Genomic DNA, 25,749 nt, shown 5'->3' on the forward strand with positions numbered 1-25,749 from the left:
TCGATTAGTCAAAACTTTAGCAACAAACTTTTGATCACTGTTTAACAGACTTAAAAAACAATAAGAAGCTACTTTTTTTTTTCTTTTCTTAAGTAAAAGACAAATATTTGCATCATAAAATGTTTCAGGGAATGAACCTTCTTCAGAGACTTCTTGGTAGTTCATCTAGGTTCAACTGGACTTGTTTTGCTCTTTTGAAAACATTTCGTCTCTCATCCAAGAGACTTCTTCAGTTCTAAAAGGTGGTGGGGGAATTTTGACCTATAAACCTGTGGGGGGAGTGGTCTGTGTAGGTGTTAATCCATATGCTGATGAACTTAAATGTTAGGTTTGTATAAAGCGTGTGGCCCTGCAGGGTCATTGTTAGGTATGGTGTGTTGTGAGATTCAGGGTTGTAAGGAGGGGGGAGTCATTGTCTGAGTCCTTCGGGGGGGGGGCTGTTGGTTTTCAGGTGAGCCCAGGAGTGTAAGGCTGTTAGTTGAAAACTGTTTACAAATGTTGTTCAAAATGGTGTTGTAGGTTTTTGATAAGTCCTGTACTATGCATCATCAAAGCAATAATGGAGCAGGTTTCTGAATGTGGGTTTTATAAAACTCAGTGCCAAATTCATCTGGACCACAATCCTTACAATTTGGAAAATGACCAACTGGCAGCTTTAAGCTCTTTTTTTGTTTTTTATTTACATTTTTATTGAAAAAGCACATCTAGTTTACAATAAAATGTAAAAATGTACAAACCTTAAGCCTTTGTTTTTAACACTTTCACAATATCAACCAAAGAAAAACATTTTGAATAGGGGCGGGGTAGCCACTCATTTCCTAAATTTTTAGATAGGTAAAAAATAAGTGTACAGGTATGGAGTCAAATAGCAGTGTTAAGAAAAAAATCTGATCTCAAAGTCTTGACATATTCCAACCATTGCGAACATATTCTACAAAATGTGTCCTTCTGTAATATGAGTGAAAAAGAAAGTTTTTCCATGACGTGGAGCTCTTGAATAATGTTAATCCAGTCTTCATTTGTTGGTGGTTTAGTTTTAAGTCATCTCCTCCTAATGGCTTTTTTGCTTGCTGCCAATAAAATATGGAGCAGTTTCTTGTCCTTATAGTTAAAGTCGTCCAATACAATATTACCAAGATAAATTGTTTTAAATGATAAAGGAAAAACAAATGAAAACACATTCTGAATATGTTTGAGGATCTCAGACCAGCATTCACAAATAGCTTAGCCCCGTCCTTCCCACATCTCCAGCATGCATCACCATTGCCCTGATATCTTTTCTGAGCTGGTGTGAGGAAAAATCTCATAGTATTTGTAGTGGCTTTACCTTTAGCCACTACTACGATGTGGAAGGATTCAACCTGTTGTATTTTTGACGCGTGCATGAATGAATGTCTGGCTGTTTTTCTTTGTCTTTGGATATGCCAATCCATTTATTCACTAATATCGAGTCCAAGAGTTCATTACAGGTCACAATTGTCATTCCATATACTTTCTACAAATAAACAAAATAGGCTCCTTAACACAAGAAAAACACTGAAAACGCCGACCAACTTAATCCACTCTGTCTCACGGTCAGAAAATTGTTTGGGGGCGTCCTCACACACACGCCGTCCACCTCACACAGCAGGTATATGGAACTTTGCCACACCCATACCAACACCCATAATGAATTACACCTGTGGCGATCATCACAGCCACACCCACTAAACAATTATTAAATTAAGGTCAAAATAAAAAAGAGGAATAAACAAACAAAGTGTATTTTGGCTCCAACAGTATTTTTCCAGCAAAATTCACACCATACATTTGACCCAGTTTTAACCGGATCATGTGAGCCATTTATGTTAACTGTTACCACCTTTACCAATCTGCTATTCATTTATTTTTATATTTTTAACTTCTCTGTACATTTGAATTGGCTCTGCGCTCGCCCATGTAGTCCATGGACTCTGAACAAGAAAAAACCCAACATAAGAAAACAATGATTGAAGAGGGCCTTACTGGCTCGTGCTTCACTCTGAAAAAACTGAACCCAAAGAGCTTCAAATTACAACACAATCTACACCAATAAACCCGAATATGTAAAAGTTCAAGTTCTCTTAAAAGACAAGCGATAACATCCCACAGTTATTAATCATTTAGTAAACCTCAATGTCTTGAAGAAGTAGCTGTAACCCTCTTGAAGGCTTGGAGTTTCTCTTTGTAGCCAAGGTCTGGTCCTGGGTTTGCTGTACTGCTGCCTGTCCCTCTGGTCCTTCTGCTTCAGTTGGTCCAGGATTGTTTACGGGTGTTTGATGACCTTCACAAGGTAGCCTCTCCTGGACATATCTTCAGTGGCCTCTTCCACTGTGTTGTAGGTTTTGGCTCTGTCAGTGCATTTCACTTTTAATTCGGCTGGAAACTGGCAGAAACTGGATCTGGTTTTCTTTCAAAGTTTTGCGCACTTCTGTACACTATTTTTTTTAAGATAAGAGGTGGATAGTCATGATTGAGACTGATATTTTTTTTTGACGTTCCGAGTGAATCCTTCTTTCTTCCAGGCCTTAGTGTGTAACAGTTCTTTAGTCCTAAAACTGAAGAACTTCACAATGATTGAGCATGACAGGGTGGAGCGCCTGATGCTGCATTCCAAAGTGCTGGGAGGTGGGTGCATTGGAACGCCTGATGAAGCCAGAGGTCCTAGTTGCAAAGTGGGGCCAGATCAAAGTACCCCAACCTCACTACAACGTGACATCAACACAACAATGGCAGCGCACAGTATGCAAGTTCGCAGTGAAAACGTATAATTAGCTCATCCATCATTTCACCTCTTCTATCTCGTTTGCGTATATGAGAACGCTGTACTGTCGACAGCCAAAATGCCTCTTCAGTAACAAAGCAAATCGGAGCTTAGATATACAATCTTCATATTTGTTTTTTATGTTCAACAAGGATCGCTTGAAATGCTTTGAGGTGGGATGTAGTTATCCCCAAGTGAGATATATTCTACCTCCCAACATTCTGGAATGCAGCATGAAGAGCGGTGCGCCCGTTCAATACGAATGTCTATGTTTTCCAGCTCCAAGCCCTCACGTGAGAAATTCTCGACAAAAGCACTCATTGTCAGAGAGTCTCGTTCTGACTGCTCAGGCACACCATAAATATGAATTTTCTCCCTTCTGGAATGACTCTACAGGTCTATTAATTTGTCCTCCAACCTTATTTGAAGCTTTACCACTTGTCAAAACATCCTCAGTGTTCTGGATCCTTCCCTCAGAAACCACACCACTGTTGTTGAAACTTAGAAAATCTGAAATCTTTTTTGTGATGTATTGGCAAAAAGTTGCCCCCTAATACGTTTGTCTGAATAGCGTACCTCAACATCCTGATGTGATTGTCAAATTCTGACTTCAGGTTTTTAATTCAGCCTGATTTAGTCAAAATAGAAAGTTCTTCCTTCAATAGCGGACGAATAACTCTGTTTTTTTGTCCTGTGTTCAGTTCCACATTGACTGACTCATTGCATTGAGTCTAATGCTCAATTATGTAGATTTGTAAGTCATGTATTTATTTTGACTTGCACGTTCACTTCAACAGTTATGTTTATTATAAAGTCAAAGACTAATTTCAGACCTGCATAATGTGATTTCAGGGTAAGTTTTTTGAGGGGCATATTGGAACCTATCAGCAAACATTTTTATTGTGTTGCTTTAACCTCTTCCACCTCTAGTTCTCAGCTGATGAGATAATTTGGATCCTGTTAGTCTGACTCTTCAACTGCTGATCTCAATTAAAAAACTATTCTTTTCTTCTAATTACAAAAAGAAGAGAACAGATGAAGGATATATTGACATTCAGTTAAAAAACTGAACAGAAAATAAATAAGAAAATTGACATAGAAAATAAGAAAAAAATCAGTTGAAAATATTTCTTTCCTCTAAAATGTTACTGTATCCCTATTCTTCATGTTCTTTAGTCTCTGTTGGTCCAGTTCCTGTGAATGTGACAACCTGTCTATTGTCTTGTGTGGATCTTCATATGTGCCTGAAGATGATGTTTAAGTTTGAAGGATTTCTGACAAACTACACAGCTGAAAGGTGTCTCTCCTGTGTGGAGCCTCATGTGATACTTCAAACCTGTCCTCTGAGTAAATGTTTGACCACATTCTGAACAGCTAAATGGTTTCTCACCGGTGTGGAGCCTCATGTGACACTCCACACTCGTCTTCTGAGTGAATCTTTTACCGCATTCTGAACAGCTAAATGGTTTCTCACCGGTGTGGAGTCTCATGTGACGCTCCAGATCTATTTTCCAAGTAAATCTTTTACTGCATTCTGAACAGCTAAATGGTTTCTCACCAGTGTGGAGACTCATGTGACGCTCCAAATCTATCTTCCAAGTAAATCTTTTACTGCATTCGGAACAGCTAAATGGTTTTTCGCCAGTGTGGACCTTCATGTGAGCAGTTAAGTTTGACTTACTGGTAAATCTTTTTCCACAAACTGAACAATTGAATGATCTTTCTCCTGTGTGGACTCTCATGTGTTGCGATATGTTTTTCCTGGCACCAAAACATTTGTGACACAATGAACATCTGAATGGTTTTTCTCCCATGTGGGATGTCATGTGATTGCTTAAAGTTGACTTCTGTGTGAATTTCTTTCCACAAACTGAACAACAAAATGGCCTCTCTCCAGTGTGGATTCTCATGTGGGTTTTTAAAGATGACTTCCGGCAGAATGTTTTCGAGCACACAGAGCAGTCGTATAGTTTCTTTTCACATCCCCCATCACTCAGTGTCCAGTCAGTATTCTTCATCATGTCTCTGGGTGAGTTGGTTTCCTGTGTCAAGGTTGTCTTCCACGAAAATGTTGCTTCACATTTAGAAGAACCAACCAGTTTCTGTCCTGTGTGAGTGTCCATGTGTTCCTCCAGTAAACTCTTACTGTCAAAGGTTCTTCCCTTTACACTCTTCATGTGGACCAGGTTAATGTCTGGCTCTGATCCTCCACTGTCGTCACCATCAGTTTCTGTTTCCATCTGTTCACTTGAGCTGTTTGTTGGAGGCTTTGACTCAGGTTTGTGGTTCAGGGTCTGGTCTTCATCGCTGTCCTCGGTTTCCTCAGAGTCTTCATTCTGCTCAAAGGTTTTTCTTTGTAAATGTCTATGTGGATGGAAACTGCTGGCTGGTTCTGATCCTCCACAGTCCACTTTATTTTCCTCAGTTTGTCTTTGATTAAGCTGTGAGGACTTAACTTTGTCCTCCTCCTCATCTTCTCTCTTCACAGGGACAGGAGTGGACGGGAACTTGGTGATATCAGTTTCTTGGCTGGTCCACAGTTCCTCCTGTTCCTCTTTAATGTGTGGGGGCTCTGGTTCTGGTTCCTTCTGGTCCACAATGGGATTCCACTCCCACTCAGGAAGAACCTCTTCTTTAACCACCAAAAGCTGTTGGATGTCTGTAGGATAGGAGGAAATATAGACTTTTCAGTTATAGTTAGATTTTGGTGATGATACTGTCAGTTCTACTGTAAGAGTTTAAAATAGTGAAGTAAATTATTAGCCTATAAAAACCTAGATCTTTAATAATGAACAGGGATCAGTGAAATAACAGTAGTGATGAAGATAATAAGTGTATTGATTAGATAAATCATAATTACACACATGGCCAAACCCCAGGTAAACTGAGATTTACACCTGTATGTAAGGAGAGGTAATACTTTGCAAACAGAACAGAAACATTTTTTCATTTATTGAATACATGCTACAGTTTGAATTTCATGTTATTTTTTTTATTTTTTTAAAAGTATTATTGATAGAAAAAAAAATCCTATATTAACCATTAAAAGCCTGAACATCGAAAAGCATCTACTGATCTAAAATGCTTAACACCTGTTGATCCACTCATCCTATCATGTGAATAATTGGTGTAAAATGCAGTTCGTCATCTTTTCATGGTCATCAGACATGACCCATTTGGACATTCAGAGGTTTTGTAGTAAATGTGGAAATGCCATCATTTTCTGCAACACTGAGTCACCAGTAAAACCCATGGAGTCGGATAAATGACAGTGTGTTGGAAAAATACAGTGTTAGACTATTCTCAGAATATGCTGTGTGCTTGAAGGTTGTCACATGACTAATGATGATATCTCTTAAAATGGTTAACACCCACAGTGTCTCGTCTTCTTGGGCTTATCTGTTTACAATGTTTTAAATGTGTTTCTTTTTCCCCTTGTCGTTGCATTTCAGTGTCCTGTGTGAAGCACCTTGAATTGCCTTGTTGCTGAAATGTGCTATAGAAATAAACTTGCCTTGCCTTATCTGTGATTCTTTCTTGCTTGGAGGTGCCAATGCTAATTAATCCAGGTGTGCCTGACCACAGGAGTCACTGTTGTGCTGAATTCTACTCCCTGCTGAAAACTGCATTGCCAGTAGCTGCCGCAAACGGCTCCCCCTTCCTAAGTCAGCCATAAAGAGAACAAAGTGCACCAAATTCAACCTGTCACACCAGAATAACTCCAAATGTGAGCTGCTAAAGTCATTTCACTCCTTTAGCTTCACAAGCTAATTCTGATGGGGGATGCCGTTTTCTGCAGTATCTGATGCCAAATTCTGCTCCCTGCCGAAAACTGCATCCCAATCCGGGGGTGATGTAGTTTTCAGCAGTATCTGTTTATTTTGTTATGTATTTTGTGTGTTGTGTATCTAAGATTTAACTTTAGAAAGTTTTATATACCTTACAGTTTGCAGATTCTTTAATATTAAACAGATTTAAAAAAAAAACAAAAAAAAAAACAAAAACATAACTGCAATATCTTACAATATTATTTAATTGCTACACAGGTATGATGGTGTTAAGAAGTTGAATAATTCACAGTTAATTTCATACCCTACAGTCACAAAGGAGAAAAAGTTGTGACAGGATGAATTCGGTGCACACTGTCCTCTTCATGGCTGACTTAAGAAGGGGGGGCAGTTTTCGGCAGGGAGTAGAATTCAGCACAACAGTCACAACAAGAAGTAGCAGACACACCTGGAATAATCAGTGTGTTCAGTAATGAAGGACAGGAAATACAGGAGCTGGCTTAAGTTCAGGCAGTAGAGGGGCTGTGCACAGAGCCCATAAACAGACAGAGCAGTTGCTAGCTTAAAGGCAAGGTTTAGCAGTGTCACTAAAGTGGAATACACCTGGATCTGTCACATTATAATCCACTTAAAGTGTGTGTAGCAGCTGATCTCAGTGAAACACCGTTTATTCTACTGCATGCAACATGTCAAATTTCAGTAATAAATGATCCTCAGTCCGTCCTGCTAATGTTTTGGACAGACCTGCTAACGCCTCACCGTGCGGCGGCCTGCTTGTCAGCTTTTCCACTGTTTTCATCTGGTCTGGACAGCGAGCACCTTCAGCGGCCGACATGTCGTCCCCGTTCCAGTCCAATCCTTAAAAATGTCACATACAACAAGAATAAAATCAGCTAAAGTGCTGATTAAACATTACAGATCATTACACAGCTTTGTCAGTTCGAGGCCATTCGCAAACTTTACCCCCGGCTGTGAGGCTAGACGAATCAGAGGGCTTGTTATTGGGATGTCATGACAACTGAAGATGGGCGGAGCTACGCGTGTCCGTCACCATAACAACAGCAGCTTATTTATTTATTTTAATTTGTCTTATTTTTTTTAATTCAATGATCAATTCCTACGATAGAAAATAAAATGACAAATTAAAGGAAAATAGAAGAAAAAGGAAAAAAAATAAAACAAAACAATTTGTCATTCCTGAGTTGTTAAGGTCAAAGAAAAAGATTTTCAAGAATTTCACATAGGTTTATCACCTTTTTAGATTTCTGCGGTTTAAAAAAAAAAAAACAACAAAACAAAACACAATCAGAGCTCATACAAAAAATGAGAGAAGACAGGAGCTGTATTTTATAATCTGCTTTTACATGTGTATTAGCCTATTTACCTAAGATCTAAGATCAGTATATTATTAATGAGAAAGTCTAATGTTTTGTCCCTTTCAATAACTCCATAATTAATGTATTTGTATATCAAAATTGGAAAATTACAGTTATGGGCAGGTGGCCAAGGGTGTAATTGTTGCCAGAAAGGTGAGAGGAATAAATGGTCTGCTGTTACTATGTTTGTAGTAGTTTCTTTAGCAATTGTCTCTTAGAGTGTATATACTAACCTTTTTGTCAACCTGGTACTAACCCACTTTTGTGTTGTGTGTTGTATGTAAGCTGCTGAATACTTGAATTTCCCCCTGGGGATCAATAAAGTATCTATCTATCTATCTATCTATCTATCTATCTATCTATCTATCTATCTATCTATCTATCTATCTATCTATCTATCTATCTATCTATCTATCTATCTATCTATCTATCTATCTATCTGTCTGTCTGTCTGTCTGTCTGTCTGTCTGTCTGTCTGTCTGTCTGTCTGTCTGTCTGTCGGTCGGTCGGTCGGTCGGTCGGTCGGTCGGTCGGTCGGTCGGTCTGTCTGTCTGTCTGTCTGTCTGTCTGTCTGTCTGTCTGTCTGTCTGTCTGTCTGTCTGTCGGTCGGTCGGTCGGTCGGTCGGTCGGTCTGTCTGTCTGTCTGTTTTACAGAAGCTACAAATGTTAGAGTCAAAATTAAATAATTTCCTTAAAAATTCTTTACAGGGAGGGCTGTACTTCATTGTTTTCAAATGCATTTCTTTGGCTTTGGGTAGTGTGGGGGAATTTAATGGACTTGGATCTAATCTTTTTGGAGGCTGTTGAGCTGAAGTGTTCGATTTTCCATTTCTCTCCTTTTGACAGGAGAAGAAACACAAACAGCAGCTTCCATCCAATTCTCATGTTTTCACATTTAGATAAATTTATTGACCCTCCTAAAGCAAACATCCATTGTACCACACTCACATGGTTATGTTCATGTATGTTTCTGTTACTTCCTCTTTTGTGAAGTTGTAGTTTATGTCATTGTATCAGTTTATTCTGTGTGAAAAAAGATCTACATTTTTTTCCTGCTTCAGTTAAATTTTAGATAAAGATTGTGGTTGGTTTTTTTTGTTTGGTGTTTTTTTTTTTTGGCAAAATCTGATGTTTTTCGTTTTTAATGTTACCTGTTATTGCTAAAATTGGGTCTGGTATAACTGATTGAAATGCAGCTTAGTCCTTTATTAAATTTGTAGTGTCAGCATCCAATTGCTGCCTAGCTGTTTCACTCAAAGTTTATATATCTGTTATTTTAAAAATGTAATATGTCCTCCTTTAATGATACAGTCTTACAAGCCTTTGTAATAACTGTAGAATATATTATTTGTCTGTACTGGATCAGTTATTATTTCCCTGATGAATGATAAAATTTTGTACATTGCCCTTTCAGCCTGAACATCTATTAACTGACAACACGCTGTCAGCTTTGTCTCCAAGCTCAAATTGTTTTTATTTAAGCTTACTGGTATAGTTGTAAACCTGCTCACCGAGAATGTGGCTGTACTGAAACTTGACTTCTAAGATAGTTTTTTGGACATCGTCAGATTTAGATGCACGGTATGATTCCTCCATCAAAAAGAGTTGAGACTTGATTTCAGATGGGCGCTTCTGTGTCGCCTTTCTTTTAAAAAAAAAAAGACTGATACAAAATTATACTGCCTCGACTTGCAACTTCAAATGTCTCCTACTGGGTGGACTAGGAAACCACACCACTGTTGTTGAAATTTAGAAAATCTGAAATGTTGTTTGTGATGTATTGGCAAAAAAGTTGCATCCTAATACTTTTGTCTGAATAGTGTAACTCAGCATCTTAATGTGATTGTCAAATCACATTCAAATCCTGTCCCTGTTAGTCTGACTCTTCAACTGCTGATCTCAGTAAAAAAAAAATCCATCTTGTCTTCCAACTAGATAGATAGATAGATAGATAGATAGATAGATAGATAGATAGATAGAAACTACAAACTGGAAACTACAAAGAGAACAGATGACAGATATTTTTTCATTCCTTTAATAAAAATGTGGCACCACATACAATAATAATAATAATAATAATAATAATAATAATAATAATAATAAACTTTATTTGTATAGCACCTTTCATACAGAAATTGTAGCCCAAAGTGCTTCACATTGATTGAAAATAATACAATATTAAAATACATTAAGATTTGATTATACATCAAGAAATAAAATGAATACAAAACAATTAAAAAAAAAAAAAAAAAAAAAAAAAATATATATATATATATATATGTGTGTGTGTGTGTATATATATATATATATATATATATATACATATATATATATATATATATATATATATATATATATATATATATATACATATATATATATATATATATATATATATACATATATATATATACATATATATATATATATATATATATATATATATATATATATATATATATATACATATATATATATATATATATATATATATATATATATATATATATATGTATACTAGGGTTGCGAATCTTAGTTGTAAGGCCGATACGATATGCATCTTGATACAGCATCTCCGATCCGATATATTAAAGATACATGTATGGCATCTCACGATGCAATATGATTCACACCCAAATCATGATACAGAGCAATTAAGCACATTCTGATTGAACACATTCATTCTGGTAAAATAAATAAATAAATAAATATGCAGTGCAATTCAATGAGCTTGATTATTTATTTATTAAATAAGACCATGACTTTTTACAAAGTAGCTTTAGTTCAATTTCAGAACACGTGTCTCACATTCAGTCAGGTGAAAAAGTAAGGACTTTGTTTTCAAAGTCGTTTCTCCGTATGTTTCTAACACTCAAATTCTTGCTCCCTCGCCAAATCAATTTGTAATGTAATGTATTTGTAATGTAGGTAAAACAGAAAAAGGTTCTGTCACTTTAAGAGACACTTGTGCAAGGTATTCTGGGATGCGCTGTTGGATATGTATGAAACTGTTTAAGGGAGTATCTCCGGTATGTAAAAAAAAAAAAAAATCTCTGGTATGAACGGCAGTATTTAATGCAGTTCATATAGTAAGTCTGTCAGATTCAGATACAGACATTACAGTATTCATCTGTGGTGCTTGTGCCATAGTCCATCAATGGAGCTCAGACTGTTAGTGTGCAGTGTACACATCCGCGAATCTGCACCACACATTAATGTGGGTCTGAAGGAAAGAAAAACTTTACCCAAATAAATAGTAACACTTTTAAATGCAAGTAAAAATATTGTCTATTGAACGGATCAAATTTTATCGATACAAACATTCAATAACCGATGTATTGTGATATCATTCAAAACTTTTCATTCACTCCCAGCTTCTCTACCGGTGCACTCAGATCGTGCATGCGCATGTCAGTGTATCGATGCATATCGGATAATCTTGCCATCCCTAATGTATACACAGAAAAAAAAAACAAAACAGTCCGTTGAAAATATTTATGCAGATTTTCCTCTAAAATGTGACTGTATCCTTCTTCTTCATGTTCTTTAGTCTCTGTTGGTCTGATTCCTGTGAATGTGACATTCTGTCTACTCTCTCATGTGGATCTTCATATGTCTCTGAAGATGATGTTTAAGTCTGAAGCATTTCTGACAAACTACACAGGAGAAAGGGGTCTCTCCTGTGTGGAGCCTCATGTGATTCTTCAAATTTGTACTCTGAGTAAATCTTTTACCACATTCTGAACAGCTAAATGGTTTCTCGCCCGTGTGGACCTTCATATGTCCAGTTAAATTTGAACTATTGGTAAATCTTTTCCCACACACTGAACAATTGAATGGTCTTTCTCCTGTGTGGACTCTCATGTGTTCTAATATTGTATGCTTGGCTCCAAAACATTTGTGACACACTGAACACCTGAATGGTTTTTCTCCCGTGTGGGATGTCATGTGAATGCCTAAATTTGACTTCTGTGTAAATCTCCTTCCACAAACTGAACAACAAAATGGCTTCTCTCCAGTGTGGACTCTCATGTGGATTTTTAAGGACGACCTCCAACAGAATGGCTTTGAGCACACAGAGCAGTGGTATAGTTTCTTTTCACATCCCACATCACTTAGACTAAAGTCATTATTCACTGTGTTTTTCTTCAGTGAAAATGTGGCTTCACATTCAGAAGAACCAACCAGTTTCTGTCCTGTGTGAGTGTCCATGTGTTCCTCCAGTAAACTCTTACTGTCAAAGGTTCTTCTCTTTACACTCTCCATGTGGACCAGGATAATGTCTGGCTCTGATCCTCCACCATCGTCTCCATCAGTTTCTGTTTCCCTCTGTTCAGTTGAGCTGTTTGTCGGAAGCTTTGACTCAGGTTTGTGGTTCAGGGTCTGGTCTTCATCGCTGTCCTCAGTTTCCTCACAGTCTTCAATCTGCTCATTGGCTTTTGTTTGTAAATGTCTATGTGGATAGAAGCTGCTGGCTGGTTCTAATCCTCCACAGTCCACTTTATTTGCTTCCTCTTTGTTCTCCTCAGTTTGTCTTTGATGAAGCTGTGAGGACTTAACGTTCTCCTCATCATACTCTTCACTCTTCACAGGGACAGGAGTGGATGGGAACTTAGTGATATTAGCTTCCTGACTGGTCCACAGTTCTTCCTGTTCCTCTTTAATGTGCGGGGATTCTGGTTCCTCCTGGTCCACAGTGGGATTCCACTCCTGCTGCTCAGAGGGAACCTCTTCTTTAACCACCGACAGCTGTTGGACGTCTGTAAGATACGAGGAAACACAGTTAGACTTTTCAGTTACAATTAGATTTTAGTAATAATACTGTCAGTTCTATTGTAAGTTCTAAATAGTCAAGTAAATTATCAGCCATTAAAAACCTACATCTTTAGTACTGAACAGGAATCAGTCAGATACATGAAGTTAGGGCTGCACGATTTTGGCAAAAAAAAAAATCCCAATTTTTTCCTCTAAAAACTCGATTTTCGATTTCGATTTTTGGGTATAACTAGAAAAGGCAACAGCAGTCAACATGTCGTTTTCGTGAGCAGCCCACAATGCAAGCCACTGCTCTGACCTCAAAGCTGTGATGGGATCACGTGATGAACCTACAGTTTTGTTTTGTTTTTTCTCTTCATTAAATCTTTGAAATGAAGTAGAGTATACAAACAATGTATACGACAAGAAAATAACATAAGTTTGTCAGGGGGAATACACTATAAGAAAATGTCCAAATCAGAGCAAATACTGATAGTTGTTACAACCTTTTTGTTTCCACATTTATCGAACAGCTTTAAATAAATTTCAACATCTTACAAAACATAAATAATATTTGGTTTTGTGTTACAGAACTTACATTTGTGAATGAAAAATTTAGCAAGTAAGAGGACTAAATTAATTATTTAAAAAAAAAAAAAAAGTTTGTTTTTTTCTTTCTTTTCTGGGTATCTGGCCCACAGCAGTGATACCAGTGTCAGTCAGTGACAGGCATCAGTCGTGTGTGCGTGGACCAGGTTAATATGAGTGATCCTCATGCGGTTCTATTTAAACTGGAGGATCTGTGTGTGGAACAGACCGACCCAGGACACACTGGAGGGATTCTATCCTGGAGCTGGTGGATGTGTGTGGGCAGGGGGCTGTGTGGGCTCCTCTGCTGAGGCTGATGACCCCGAGACCCAGACCCGGTTCGGAAGAAGACAGTACGGTATCCGTGACAACGGAAGATGAGTGATCCGCTTGCAGTTATATTTCAATTGCGGGATCCGTGCGTGAAGCCACGGCTTATATTGGTATAAGTACTGCGGGTTCATGAACAGATTTAACGTCCGGTCATTACACGGACTTCTGTGACAGACCGCTGTCACAGGAAGAGCCTACGGGAGCCCGCGGGCACGCGGAGGCGCGCGGCCCGGAGGCATGAGAGAGATGAAATCGATTTTACGATTTCCCTTTTTTAAAAATTGTCCTAATTAAAAAATCCGATTTCGATTTAAAATCGATTAATCGTGCAGCCCTACATGAAGTAATAAAGATAACAAGTGTACTGATTAGACAAATCATAATGATACACATGGCCAAAACCTCAGAAAAGTGTGATTTAGACCTGTATGTAGGGAAAGGTAATACTTTTGCAAACACAACAATCAGTTTTACATTTATTGAATACATGTTACAGTTTGAATTTCATGTTATTTGTAAAATAAAGTATTATTGTTAGAAATGAAAATATCCTAAATTAAGCATTAAAAGCCTGCACATCCAAAAGCATCTACTGATCTAAAATGTCTAATACCTGTTGATCCATTAATCCTATCAATACATGTGAATAATTGGTGTAAAATGCAGTTTGTCATCTTTTTATGGTCACCAGTCGTCAGTAAAACCCATTAAGTTTTATAAATGACAGTGGATAGAGACACTTGTTTTATGTTCAGTTAAAGAAATATTTTACTGAAAAAAGTCTCCTTTTCTTCAGTTTCTCTGCTTAGATAAAATAACGTTTGAATTTACTCTGTTATAAAAATCTACATGAGCAGTAAATTAAATATAGAAATATACATGATTTTCACTGAAAAATGCAAAATGCAGGGGATAATATTAATGAATGGTAATAAATCACCTAAAAAAGGTCAAACGTCGAGAAAAAAATAATTACTTGGAAATCACCACAAAAATTTTTCTGAGCCTGTAAAGCGTAAATAAGTCAAATGTATATATGTTGTTTTATTTGCATTAAAACCTTTGGCTGGAGACAAATGTGTTCAAACCTGTTTTGTGTATCAGGACTCTCGGATTCCAAACACAGTCCAGTATTTGTCTTTGTCTCTGGTTTTCTTCTTTAGTTCGACAAAGTTCCTCCTCATACTCTGCTATGGTTCTTTCAAACAGCCCAAATATCTCTTCTGCAGCTGCAGTTAGTCTCTGCTGCACCAGTGACCTCAGAATCTGCACTTTTGGGGACATTTTTCATCTATTCTTCACAGAAACTCCTTCAGAAACACTTCATCACACACTGGCAGGTCTGTTAGCAGCTAGCGAGCTAAGCTAACTTTAGCGTCACTGAGCTAATGACAGATAAATCAGGAGTTAAAAATGACACAGAATGTGAACAGAACAGTCATTCGGTCGGTTTCATCCACATACAGAGGTTCACCTGGTTCGGTTGGACGTAAACATGATACAGGTGACCGTTCACTAAAATAAACCATGTAAAGTTAGACACGCTTTAGTGCTTCCGGGGTCACAGTGCAATCGTGACGTCATGAGAGCTCCTACAAAATAAAAGATTACAGGTGATACTTAAACTTACAGCCCTTTATGGCCACGCAGCTACTTATCTGAAAGAGCTTTTAGTTCCATACACTCCATCTAGAGCACTATGCTCTCAACATGCAGGCTTACTGGTGGTACCTAGAACCTCCAAACGTAGGATGGGAGCGAGAGGCTTCAGCTATCAAGCCCCAGTGTTATGGAACCTCCTCCCTGCCTCAGTCGGGGAGGCAGACACCCTCTCTATGTTTAAGAGGAAACTAAAAACTGTCCTTTTTGGTGAAGCTTATTGTTAGGGTGGTTCAGGCAGCTCTTAGTTCTGCTGCTATAGGCCTTAGACTGCTGGGAGACTCATCAGGATACACTGATCTCCACTCTGCTCCTCCTCCTGTCTGACCTCCTCTCTGCTCTTCCTCCTGTCTGACCTCTCTGCTCCTCCTCCTGTCTGATCTCCTCTCTGCTCCTCCTCTTCTCTGACCTTCTCTTTCCTAATCTTCTCCACAGTTCACACCCCAGCAGATACATGTTACTGACTCTCCTTCTTCCCTGGAGTCTCAGTGCTTTATCTCATCACAGGTTTTCCCTGGATCGTCCCTGGGCCTGCTGCTGTGGTCCATCTTCTCTCCTGCCTTCATCTTCATCACTCACGTATCCATATTTGTTGTGGCTATTTGTCATCAAAATTAAATCAACTTATAGGTGACTGAACTTAAGACTTTAACATAACTCAAATAACCACTAGATGCACCATGGGTTTGTGGTTTACGCAGTCAAAAATACAATGTCCATACCATAGATGTGTTTCAAGTGGTTTATTTTCAGGATTTTGCAGGCAAACAACAAACAAGGCCTTTTGTGCTGTCTCTCCTGCTCATCCTGTCTGTCTGTGAATGACTCGTTATCTGGTTGTCTGTTCGGTTGTCTGGTAAAAAACCATTGGCCCACCCAGGCGCACGCTGGTCTAACTTGGTGCTCCCTATTTATACCCAGGTGCCCACGGTCTAAACCAATAAGAAAACACAAAACAAAAAGGTGCTAAATGCTAAAGAATGAAAGCAATAACCATGAAAATCAAAAAAATATATTCTAAATATTAAACGAAAAACAAAAAATACTAAATTAGTAAACAAAAAGGCAAATTAACCATAAATAAATAAATAACTAGCTCCTACAATATTGTTGTGATAGTGTTTATTATGTAATTACATAGATGGTAGAGGCTTCTATTATTTGTACTAACAGTTGCAGTAGTACATCCACTGTTTATACTTGTACTTATCGTAGTATTAACAGTTATGGACATTTGTTGTAGCTATTGGTAATTATACTAGCACCAGCTGTTCTCATTTTTAACTGTTCAAGTTCAGTTTGTTGTGCATCCATGTGTCTCCCTGTACTTCCCCATTCTCCCCACTCTCTCTCTTTTTCTCCTCCTTTACCCCAACTGGTCAGGGCAGATGACCATCCTCCAGGAGTCAGGGTCTGTTCGAGATTTCTGCCTGTTAAAAGGAAGTTTTTCCTCGCTACTGTCACCAGTCGCAGGTGTTTGCTCATGGAGGATTCTGTTGGGTTTCTGTAAATTGGCTTGAGTCTTGTTTCAACCCGCTCTATATGTAAAGTGTCATGAGACAACTTTTGTTATGATTTGGTGCTATATAAATAAAATTTGATCGATGTGTTTATTACTTTGACTAACATGTTAAATCCAAGAATTAAATGTTTTTATAGAGTCAAAGATTAATATCAGACATGTATAATGTGATTTCAAGGTTAGTTCTTCAGAAACATCCTGGAAAGTATCAGGAAATGTTTTTATTGTGTTGGCTTTAACCTCTAGTTGATGTGATCATTTGGATCCTGTTAGTCTGACTCTTCAACTGCTGATCTCAGTAAAAAAATCAAAAACAAAACTAATCTTCTCTTCTAACTAGACAGACAGACAGGTGAAGGATAGATAGATAGATAGATAGATAGATAGATAGATAGATAGATAGATAGATAGATAGATAGATAGATAGATAGATAGATAGATAGATAGATAGATAGATAGATAGATAGATAGATAGATAGATAGATAGATAGATAGAACTGTAAGGTGTAAAACAAGCTGTAATATTCAGAATGAGAAGGTGCAAAACAACATTTAAGTGCAGTGTACATTTAAACTACAAAGAGAACAGATGACAGATATATTTCCATTCATTTAATAAAAACATGGTACCACATGGAAAATAATAATTAAAAAAAAAAAAAAAACAGAAAAAAAAAAAAATCAGTTGAAATCATTTATTCAGATTTGCCACTAAAACAGTCCTGTATACTTAACCTTCATGTTCTTTAGTCTCTGTTGGTCTGACTCTTGTGAATGTGACATTCTGTCTATTCTCTCCTGTGGATTTTCATATGTATCTGAAGATGATCTTTACGTGTGAAGCATTTCTGACAAACTACACAGCTGAAAGGTCTCTCCCCTGTGTGGATGTTCATATGTATCTGAAGATGATGTTTACGCTTGAAGCATTTCTGACAAACCACACAGCTGAAAGGTGTTTCTCCTGTGTGGAGCCTCATGTGACGGTCCAAACCTGTCTTCCGAGTAAACCTTTTACTGCATTCTGAACAGCTAAATGGTTTCTCACCGGTGTGGACCCTCATGTGAGCAGTTAAGTGTGAATTGCTGATAAATCCATTATCGCAAACTGAACAACGGAATGGTTTTTCTCCCGTGTGGGACATCATGTGGCGTTCTAAGCGTGACTTCCGGCAGAATGTTTTCGAGCACACAGAGCAGTGGTATAGTTTATTTTTACATCCCACATCAGTTAGACTCAAGTCATTATTCATCATCATATCTCTGGGTGAGTTTGTTTCCTGTGTCATGTTTTTCTTCTGAGAAAATGTTGCTTCACATTCAGAAGAACCAACCAGTTTCTGTCCCGTGTGAGTGTCCATGTGTTCCTTCAGTAAACTCTTACTGTCAAAGGTTCGTCCCTTTACACTCTCCATGTGGACCAGGTTCATGTCTGGCTCTGATCCTCCACTGTCATTTCCATCAGTTTCTGTTTCCATCTGTTCAGCTGAGCTGTTTGTTGGAAGCTTTGACTCAGGTTTGTGGTTCAGGCTCTGGTCTTCATCGCTGTCCTCGGTTTCCTCACAGTCTTCATTCTGCTCATCGGTTTTTGTTTGTAAATGTCTATGTGGATGGAAGCTGCAGGATGGTTCTGATCCTCCACAGTCCACTTTATTCTCATCAATTTGTCTTTGATTAAGCTGTGAGGATTTAACTTTCTCCTCATCATCTTCACTCTTCACAGGGACAGGAGTGGATGGGACCTTGGTGATATCAGTTTCCTGGCTGGTCCACAGTTCTTCCTGTTCCTCCTTAATGTGTGGGGGCTTTGGTTCTGGTTCCTCCTGGTCCACAATGGGATTCCACTCCTGCTGCTCCGGAGCAACTTCTTCTTTAACCACTGACAGCTGCTGGACATCTGTAGGATATGACGAAATACAGTTAGATTTTTCAGTTACAGTTAGATTTTGGTGATAATACTGTCAGTTCTATTAAATGAGTTTGAAATAGTCAAGTAAATTATCAGCCATTAAAAACCTACATCTTTAGTAATAAACAGGAATCAGTCTGATAAGTGCAGTGATAAAGATAATAAATGTACTGATTAGACAAATCATATTGATACACACAGCCAAAACCTCAGGTGAACTGAGATTTAGACCTGTATGTGGGGAGAGGTAATACTTTTGCAAACAGAACAGAATTAGTGTTTCTGTATTGAATACATGTTACAGTTTGAATTTCATGTTGTTTGTAAAATACATAAAGTATTATTGTTAGAAATTAAAATATCCTATATTAACACCTAAAAGTCTAAACATCCAAAAGCATCTACTGATCTAAAATGTTTAATAACTGTTGATCCACTAATCCTATATCAATACATGTAAATAACTGATGTAAAATGAAGTTCGTCATCTTTTCATGGTCATCAGATATGACCCATTTAGATGTTCAGAGGCTCCGTAGTGAACGTGGAAACACCATCACATTCTACAACATTGAGTCAGTAACACTAAAGAAGTTTGATAAATGACAGTGGATTGACACACTTGTTTTATGTTCAGTTAAGGAAATATTTTGCCGAAAAAAGACTCATTTTCTTCAGTTTTCTCTGCTTTGATAAAATAACCTTTTGAATTTACTCTGAGTTTCATGGACAGAAGTAAATTAAATATAGGAATATACCCAATTTTCACTGAAAAATGCAAATTGCAGAGGACTATATAAATGGTGAAAAAAGGTCAAATGTAAAAAAAAATATTTACTCAATAATTTGGAAGTCATCACAAAAATAGATGCAGGCATGTAAAGCTTAAATGACTAAACTGCATATATGCTGTTTAATTATCATTAAGACCTTTGGTTAAATTTGAGACAAATGTGTTCAAACCTGTTTTGTGTGACAGGACTGTCGGATTCCAAACACAGTCCAGTATTTGTCTTTGTCTCTGGTTTTCTTCTTTAGTTCGACAAAGTTCCTCCTCGTACTCTGCTATGGTTCTTTCAAACAGCCCAAATATCTCTTCAGCAGCTGCAGTTAGTCTCTGCTCCACCAGTGACCTCAGAACCTGTACCTTTTGGGACATTTTTCACTTTTTCTTCACACAAACTCCGTCAGAAACAGTTTATCTCCATCACACACTGGCAGGTCTGTTAGCAGTTAGCCAGCTAAGCTAACTTTAACAACACTGAGCTAATAACTGATAAATCAGGAATAAAATAAACAGAATGTGAACAGGACAAAGTCCAGTCAGTCGGTTTCATTCGGATACAGAGGTTCTGCTGGTTCGGTTGGACTTAATCAAACACTACAGGAGAAAACGGAGAACTTTCATTAATACTAACCATGTAAAGGTAGAGACGCTTCCGGGGTCAGAGTGTATGCGTGACGTCATGACATCTCCTACAAAATAAGACGATAGATGATCAGGCGATCCAGAAAACTACTCTTTAAAATGTAGCAGTATTGAGTTGGCATTTTCTGTTAGTTCCATTGTCAGAGTAACATTAATATATTAGACCACCACCTAATGTGTATTTATTACTTCGACTAACATGTTAAATTTAATAATTACATGTTTATTATAGAGTCAAAGATTAATATCAGACATGTGTAATGTGATTTCAAGGTAAGTTCTTGAGGAACATGCTGGAAATGTTTTTACTGTGTTGGCTTTAACCTCTAGTTCTCAGCTGATGTGATAATTTGGATCCTGTTACTCTGTCTTTTCAACTGCTATTCTCAGTTAAAAAAAAAAAATGAAATCCATCTTTTCTTCTAAACAGACAGATAGATAGATAGATAGATAGATAGATAGATAGATAGATAGATAGATAGATAGATAGATAGATAGATAGATAGATAGATAGATCTATAAGGTGTAAAACAAGCTGTAATATTCAGAATGAGAAGGTGCAAAATGACATTTAAGTGCAGTGTACATTTATGACCAGAGATATCAGACAGAGGTGGGTTATTATTGAGTGAAATGGAAACTACAAAGAGATGAGAACAGATGACAGATATATTTCCATTCATTTAATAAAAACATGACACCACATGGAAAAAAAATTCTAAAAAATGTACATAGGAAAAAAAACAATCAGTTGAAATTATTTATTCAGATTTGCCACTAAACATTCCTGTATAATTAACCTTCATGTTCTTTAGTCTCTGTTGGTCTGATTCCTGTGAATGTGACATTCTGTCTATTCTTCGTGTGAATCTTCATATGTATTGTAAGATGATGTTTACGTGTGAAGTGTTTCTGACAAACTACACAGCTGAAAGGTCTCTCCCCCGTGTGGACGTTCATATGTATCTGAAGATGATGTTTACGTTTGAAGCGTTTCTGACAAACTACACAGCTGAAAGGTGTTTCTCCTGTGTGGAGCCTCATGTGACGGTCCAAACCTGTCTTCCGAGTAAATTTTTTATTGCATTCTGAACAGCTAAATGGTTTCTCACCGGTGTGGAGCCTCATGTGAGCAGTTAAGTGTGAATTACTGAAAAATCCTTTCCCACAAACTGAACAATGGAATGGTTTATCTCCTGTGTGGAGCCGTATGTGTCTCCTCAAGTTCCTCTTGTCTCTAAAACATTTGTGACACAGTGAACATCTGAATGGCTTTTCTCCAGTGTGGGACACCATGTGGCATTCTAAGCGTGACTTTTGGCAGAATGTTTTTGAGCACACAGAGCTGGGTGAGTTTGTTTCCTGGGTCGTGTTTTTCTTCTGTGAAAATGTTGCTTCACATTCAGAAGAACCAACCAGTTTCTGTCCTGTGTGAGTGTCCATGTGTTCCTCCAGTAAACTCCTACTGTCAAAGGTTCTTCTCTTTACACTCTCCATGTGGACCAGGATAATGTCTGGCTCTGATCCTTTACCATGTTCTCCATCACTTTCTTTTTCCATCTGTTTAGTTGAGCAATTTGTTGGAGGCTTTGACTCATGTTTGTGGTTCAGGGTCTGGTCTTCATCACTGTCCTCGGTTTCCTCAGAGTCTCCATTCTGCTCATCAGTTTTTGTTTGTAAATGTCTATGTGGATGGAAGCTGCTGACTGGTTCTGGTCCTCCACAGTCCACTTTATTTGTTTCCTCTTTGTTCTCCTCAGTTTGTGTTCGATTAAGCTGTGAGGACTTAATTTTCTCCTCATAATCATCTTCACTCTTCACAGGGACAGGAGTGGATGGGAACTCGTTGATATTCACTTCCTGGCTGGTCCACAGTTCCTCCTGTTCCTCTTTAATGTGTGAGGTCTCTGGTTCTGGTTCCTCCTGGTCCACAATGGGATTCCAATCCTGCTGCTCAGGAGGAACTTTTTCTTTAACCACTGACAGCTGCTGTACGTCTGTAGGATATAAGGAAATACAGTTATTCTTTTTAGTTACAGTTAGATTTTGGTGATAATACTGTCAGTTCTATTATAAGAGAATGAAATAATAAAGTAAATTATCAGCCATTAAAAACCAAAATCTTAAGGAACAGGAATCAGTCAGATAATAAGCGTATTGATTAGATAAATCTTAACGTTACACATGGCCAAAACCTCAGGTGAAGTGAGATTTAGACCTGTATGTGGCAAGAGGTAATACTGTTACAAACAGAACTAGAAGCACTCGGAGAGCGCAGACCTCCGCCAAGGCTGATCAGTGGGCCCCCCCATGGGCCCCCCCACCCCCGAATACCACCAAAATTTAATCATTTCTTCCTTATCCCATTTCCAACAAACCCTGAAAATTTCATCCAAATCTGTCCATAACTTTTTGAGTTATGTTGCACACTAACGATCAGTGGCCCCCCACCCCCCCCGTGGGCCCCCCCCACCCCCGATCACCACCAAAATTTAATCATTTCTTCCTTATCCCATTTCCAACAAACCCTGAAAATTTCATCCAAATCTGTCCATAACTTTTTGAGTTATGTTGCACACTAACGGACAGACAAACAAACAAACAAACAAACAAACCCTGGCAAAAACATAACCTCCTTGGCGGAGGTAACAATCAATTTTTCATTTATGTTCTATGTAAAAAATTTTTAAAAAAAGTATTATTGTTAGAAATGAAAATATCCATTATTAACCATTAAAAGCCTGAACATCCAAAAGCATCTAATGATCTAAATGTTTAATAACTGTTGATCCACTAATCCTATCAATGCATGTAAATAATTGGTGTAAAATGTAGTTTGTCATCTTTTCATGGTCATCAGATATGACCCATTTAGACATTCAGAGGTTTCATAGTGAATGTGGAAACATCATCATCTTCTACAACACTGAATCACTAGTAAAACCCATGGAGTTGGATAAATGACAGTGGATGGAGACACTTGTTTTATGTTCAGTTAAGGAAATATTTTGCTGAAAAAAAAAGGCTCATTTTCCTCAGTTTTAGCTGCTTTGATAACCTTTGAATTTAGTCTGAGTTTTACGGACATCTACATGAGCAGTAAATTAAATATAGAAATATACCTGATTTTTACTGAAATATGCAAAATGCAGGGGATAATATTAAATGGTGATAAATTACCTGAAAAAGGTCAAAATTAAAAAAAAAAAAAAAAAAAATCATCATCATCTTCATCATCATCTAGAAATCACCACAAAAATAGTTGTAGGTACAGTTGTCCTCAAAGTTATTCATATCCCTGCCATTTTTTTAAAAGATTTTTTGTTTTTGTGATGAAATGAATGAGTTTCATCAAGTTTATTTGTGACATATGTGATACACAAGTGAGGGAATAACAACAAATGATACATGAAGAAATACTTTATTTCAAGAGTGTTTTATTAATAGATTTCCAAAAAACATCATGTTCAAAATTATTCATACCCTAAGTTTGTTTACTCAGTCCAATGTCTGTTCTTAATATTCAGTTGAGTAGCCTTTGTTGTGGATGATGGTTCCTGTTAGTGTCCACAGGTTCTCTTATGTCTCCTGTGGGATGTTGGTCCACTTTTCCTGGGCCAAAGCCTCCAGATGGGTCTGGTTGGATGGTTTCCTACCCATCACTCAGGTCTTCAGCTCCCTCCACAGATTCTCTGTATGATTTAGGTCAGGACTTTGACTGGACCATGTCCTTGAACCACTACTGTACTACCTTGGCAGTATGCTTGGGGTTATTGTCCTGCTGGGACGTCCAATCAGGACCAATCTGGAGTTTCTCAGCACTTTCACACCGTCATCCAGGATGTTGATATAAACATGTTAAATTCATGATGCCTTGTAACTTGATGAGGTTTACGGTGCTACTACCTGAGAAGCATCCTAGCATTATAGGTTATGACTGTAGCATTATGTTGCCACCACCATGACAAAGGTATGAGGGTATCACAGACAACCATCCAGCGAGTACTGCACAAAGGAGGTTTCCATGGATGCAGACCCAGGAAGATGCCATGACTCAAGATGAAACATCAGGAGGCTCATCTCACATTTACAAGAGCTCTTCTTAACCAAGATTTAAGCTTTTGGTCATCAGTCCTGTGATCTGATGAAACAAAGATGGAGTTGTTTGGTCGGGTGGATGTTGACTACGTCTGGAGGAAACAAGGAGAAGCATACAAACTGAAAAACACAGTCCCAACCATCAAGCATGGTGGTGGCAACATCATGCTATGGGGTTGCCTCATCAAGATACAGGAAATCATGAAAAAGGAGGATTATGTCAATATCCTGGATGACAGTGTGAAAGTGCTGAGAAACTCCAGACTGGTCCTGATTGGATGTCTGAGCAGGACAATAACCCCAAGCATACCGCCAAAGTAGTGCAGTAGTGGTTCAAGGACATGGTCCAGTCAAAGTCCTGACCTAAATCATACAGAGAATCTGTGGAGGGAGCTGAAGACCGGAGTGATGGGTAGGAGACCATCCAACCAGACCCAGCTTTTTTTTTTGGAAATCTATTTATAAAATCCTCCTGAAATAAAGTATTTCTTCAAGTATCATTTGTTGTTAATCCCTCACTTGTGTATCACATATGTCACAAACAAACTTGACGAAACTCAATCATTTCGTCACAAAAAATGGCAGGAGTATGAATAATTTTGAGGATGACTGTACTTTTAACTACTTTTGTGATGATTCCAAATGCCTATATTATTATTATTATTATTATTATTTTTTTTTTTTTTACATTTGACCTTTTTTTAGGTGATTTATTCCCATTTATTAATAATTTTGAGGACGACTGCATGTACAGCTTAAATAAGTAAAACGTATATATTCTGTTTTATTTTCATTTAGACCTTTGGCTAAACTAGAGACAAATGTGTTCAAACCTGTTTCGTGTGACAGGACTCTTGGATTCCAAACACAGTCCAGTATTTGTCTTTGTCTCTGGTTTTCTTCTTTAGTTCGACAAAGTTCCTCCTCGTACTCTGCTATGGTTCTTTCAAACAGCCCAAATATCTCTTCAGCAGCTGCAGTTAGTCTCTGCTCCACCAGTGATCTCAGAATCTGCACTTTTGGGGACATTTTTCACTTTTTCTTCACACAAACTCCTTCAGAAACAGTTTGTCTCCATCTCACACTGACAGGTCTGTTAACAGTTAGCGAGCTAAGCTAACTTTAGCTTCACTGAGCTAACAACAGATAAATCAGGAGTAAAACAGACACAGAATGTGAATAGAATAAAGTCCAGTCAGTCGGTTTCATCCGGATACAGAGGTTCTGCTGGTTCGGCTGGATTTAAACAAACACTACACAGGAGAAAACAGCAGACGTTCGTTTAGACATAAACCATTTAAAGTTAGAGACGTTATAGTGCTCCGGGGTCAGCGTGTATTCCTGACGTCATGAAACTCTTACAAAATAAAAGACTACAGATGATCAGGAGGAACCAGAAAACAATTAATTCTTTAAAATGTAGCAGCATTGAGTTGACGTTTTGTTTTAGAAAAGACCACCACCCAATGAGAAGTTTATGCCACAGCTGCTGTAGATTATTAATACTGAT

The 25,749-nt window shown here is 37.9% G+C and overlaps 4 protein-coding genes across 4 annotated transcripts in view; 1 reads left to right on the top strand and 3 right to left on the bottom strand.

Annotated features, from left to right (window-relative positions):
* Nucleotides 1-5,244, bottom strand: part of LOC115428088 (zinc finger protein 454-like) — a 38,697-nt gene extending 33,453 nt beyond the window's left edge. The window contains exon 1 of the mRNA XM_030146918.1: nt 5,234-5,244. The gene's annotated coding sequence lies outside the window, so the exon portion shown is untranslated. The remainder of the gene's footprint in view (nt 1-5,233) is intronic.
* LOC115428064 (zinc finger protein 37-like) overlaps nt 1-20,144 on the bottom strand; it is a 161,745-nt gene extending 141,601 nt beyond the window's left edge. The window contains exons 1-2 of the mRNA XM_030146876.1: nt 19,879-20,144; nt 14,711-14,913 (exon numbers count right to left, since the gene is read on the bottom strand). Of these exons, the coding sequence (XP_030002736.1) occupies nt 14,711-14,906 (196 nt within the window). The 5' untranslated portion in view covers nt 14,907-14,913; nt 19,879-20,144. The remainder of the gene's footprint in view (nt 1-14,710; nt 14,914-19,878) is intronic.
* Nucleotides 1-25,749, top strand: part of LOC115428086 (glutamic acid-rich protein-like) — a 657,495-nt gene that overhangs the window by 594,578 nt on the left and 37,168 nt on the right. The window lies entirely within an intron of this gene.
* LOC115428109 (gastrula zinc finger protein XlCGF8.2DB-like) overlaps nt 3,996-25,749 on the bottom strand; it is a 41,699-nt gene continuing 19,945 nt past the window's right edge. The window contains exons 2-4 of the mRNA XM_030146949.1: nt 18,493-18,700; nt 12,084-12,501; nt 3,996-4,830 (exon numbers count right to left, since the gene is read on the bottom strand). Coding sequence (XP_030002809.1) covers nt 3,997-4,830; nt 12,084-12,212 — 963 coding nt within the window. The 5' untranslated portion in view covers nt 12,213-12,501; nt 18,493-18,700 and the 3' untranslated portion in view covers nt 3,996. The remainder of the gene's footprint in view (nt 4,831-12,083; nt 12,502-18,492; nt 18,701-25,749) is intronic.

Source organism: Sphaeramia orbicularis, chromosome 11 (genome assembly GCF_902148855.1).
Source record: "Sphaeramia orbicularis chromosome 11, fSphaOr1.1, whole genome shotgun sequence".
Lineage (NCBI taxonomy): Eukaryota > Metazoa > Chordata > Actinopteri > Kurtiformes > Apogonidae > Sphaeramia > Sphaeramia orbicularis.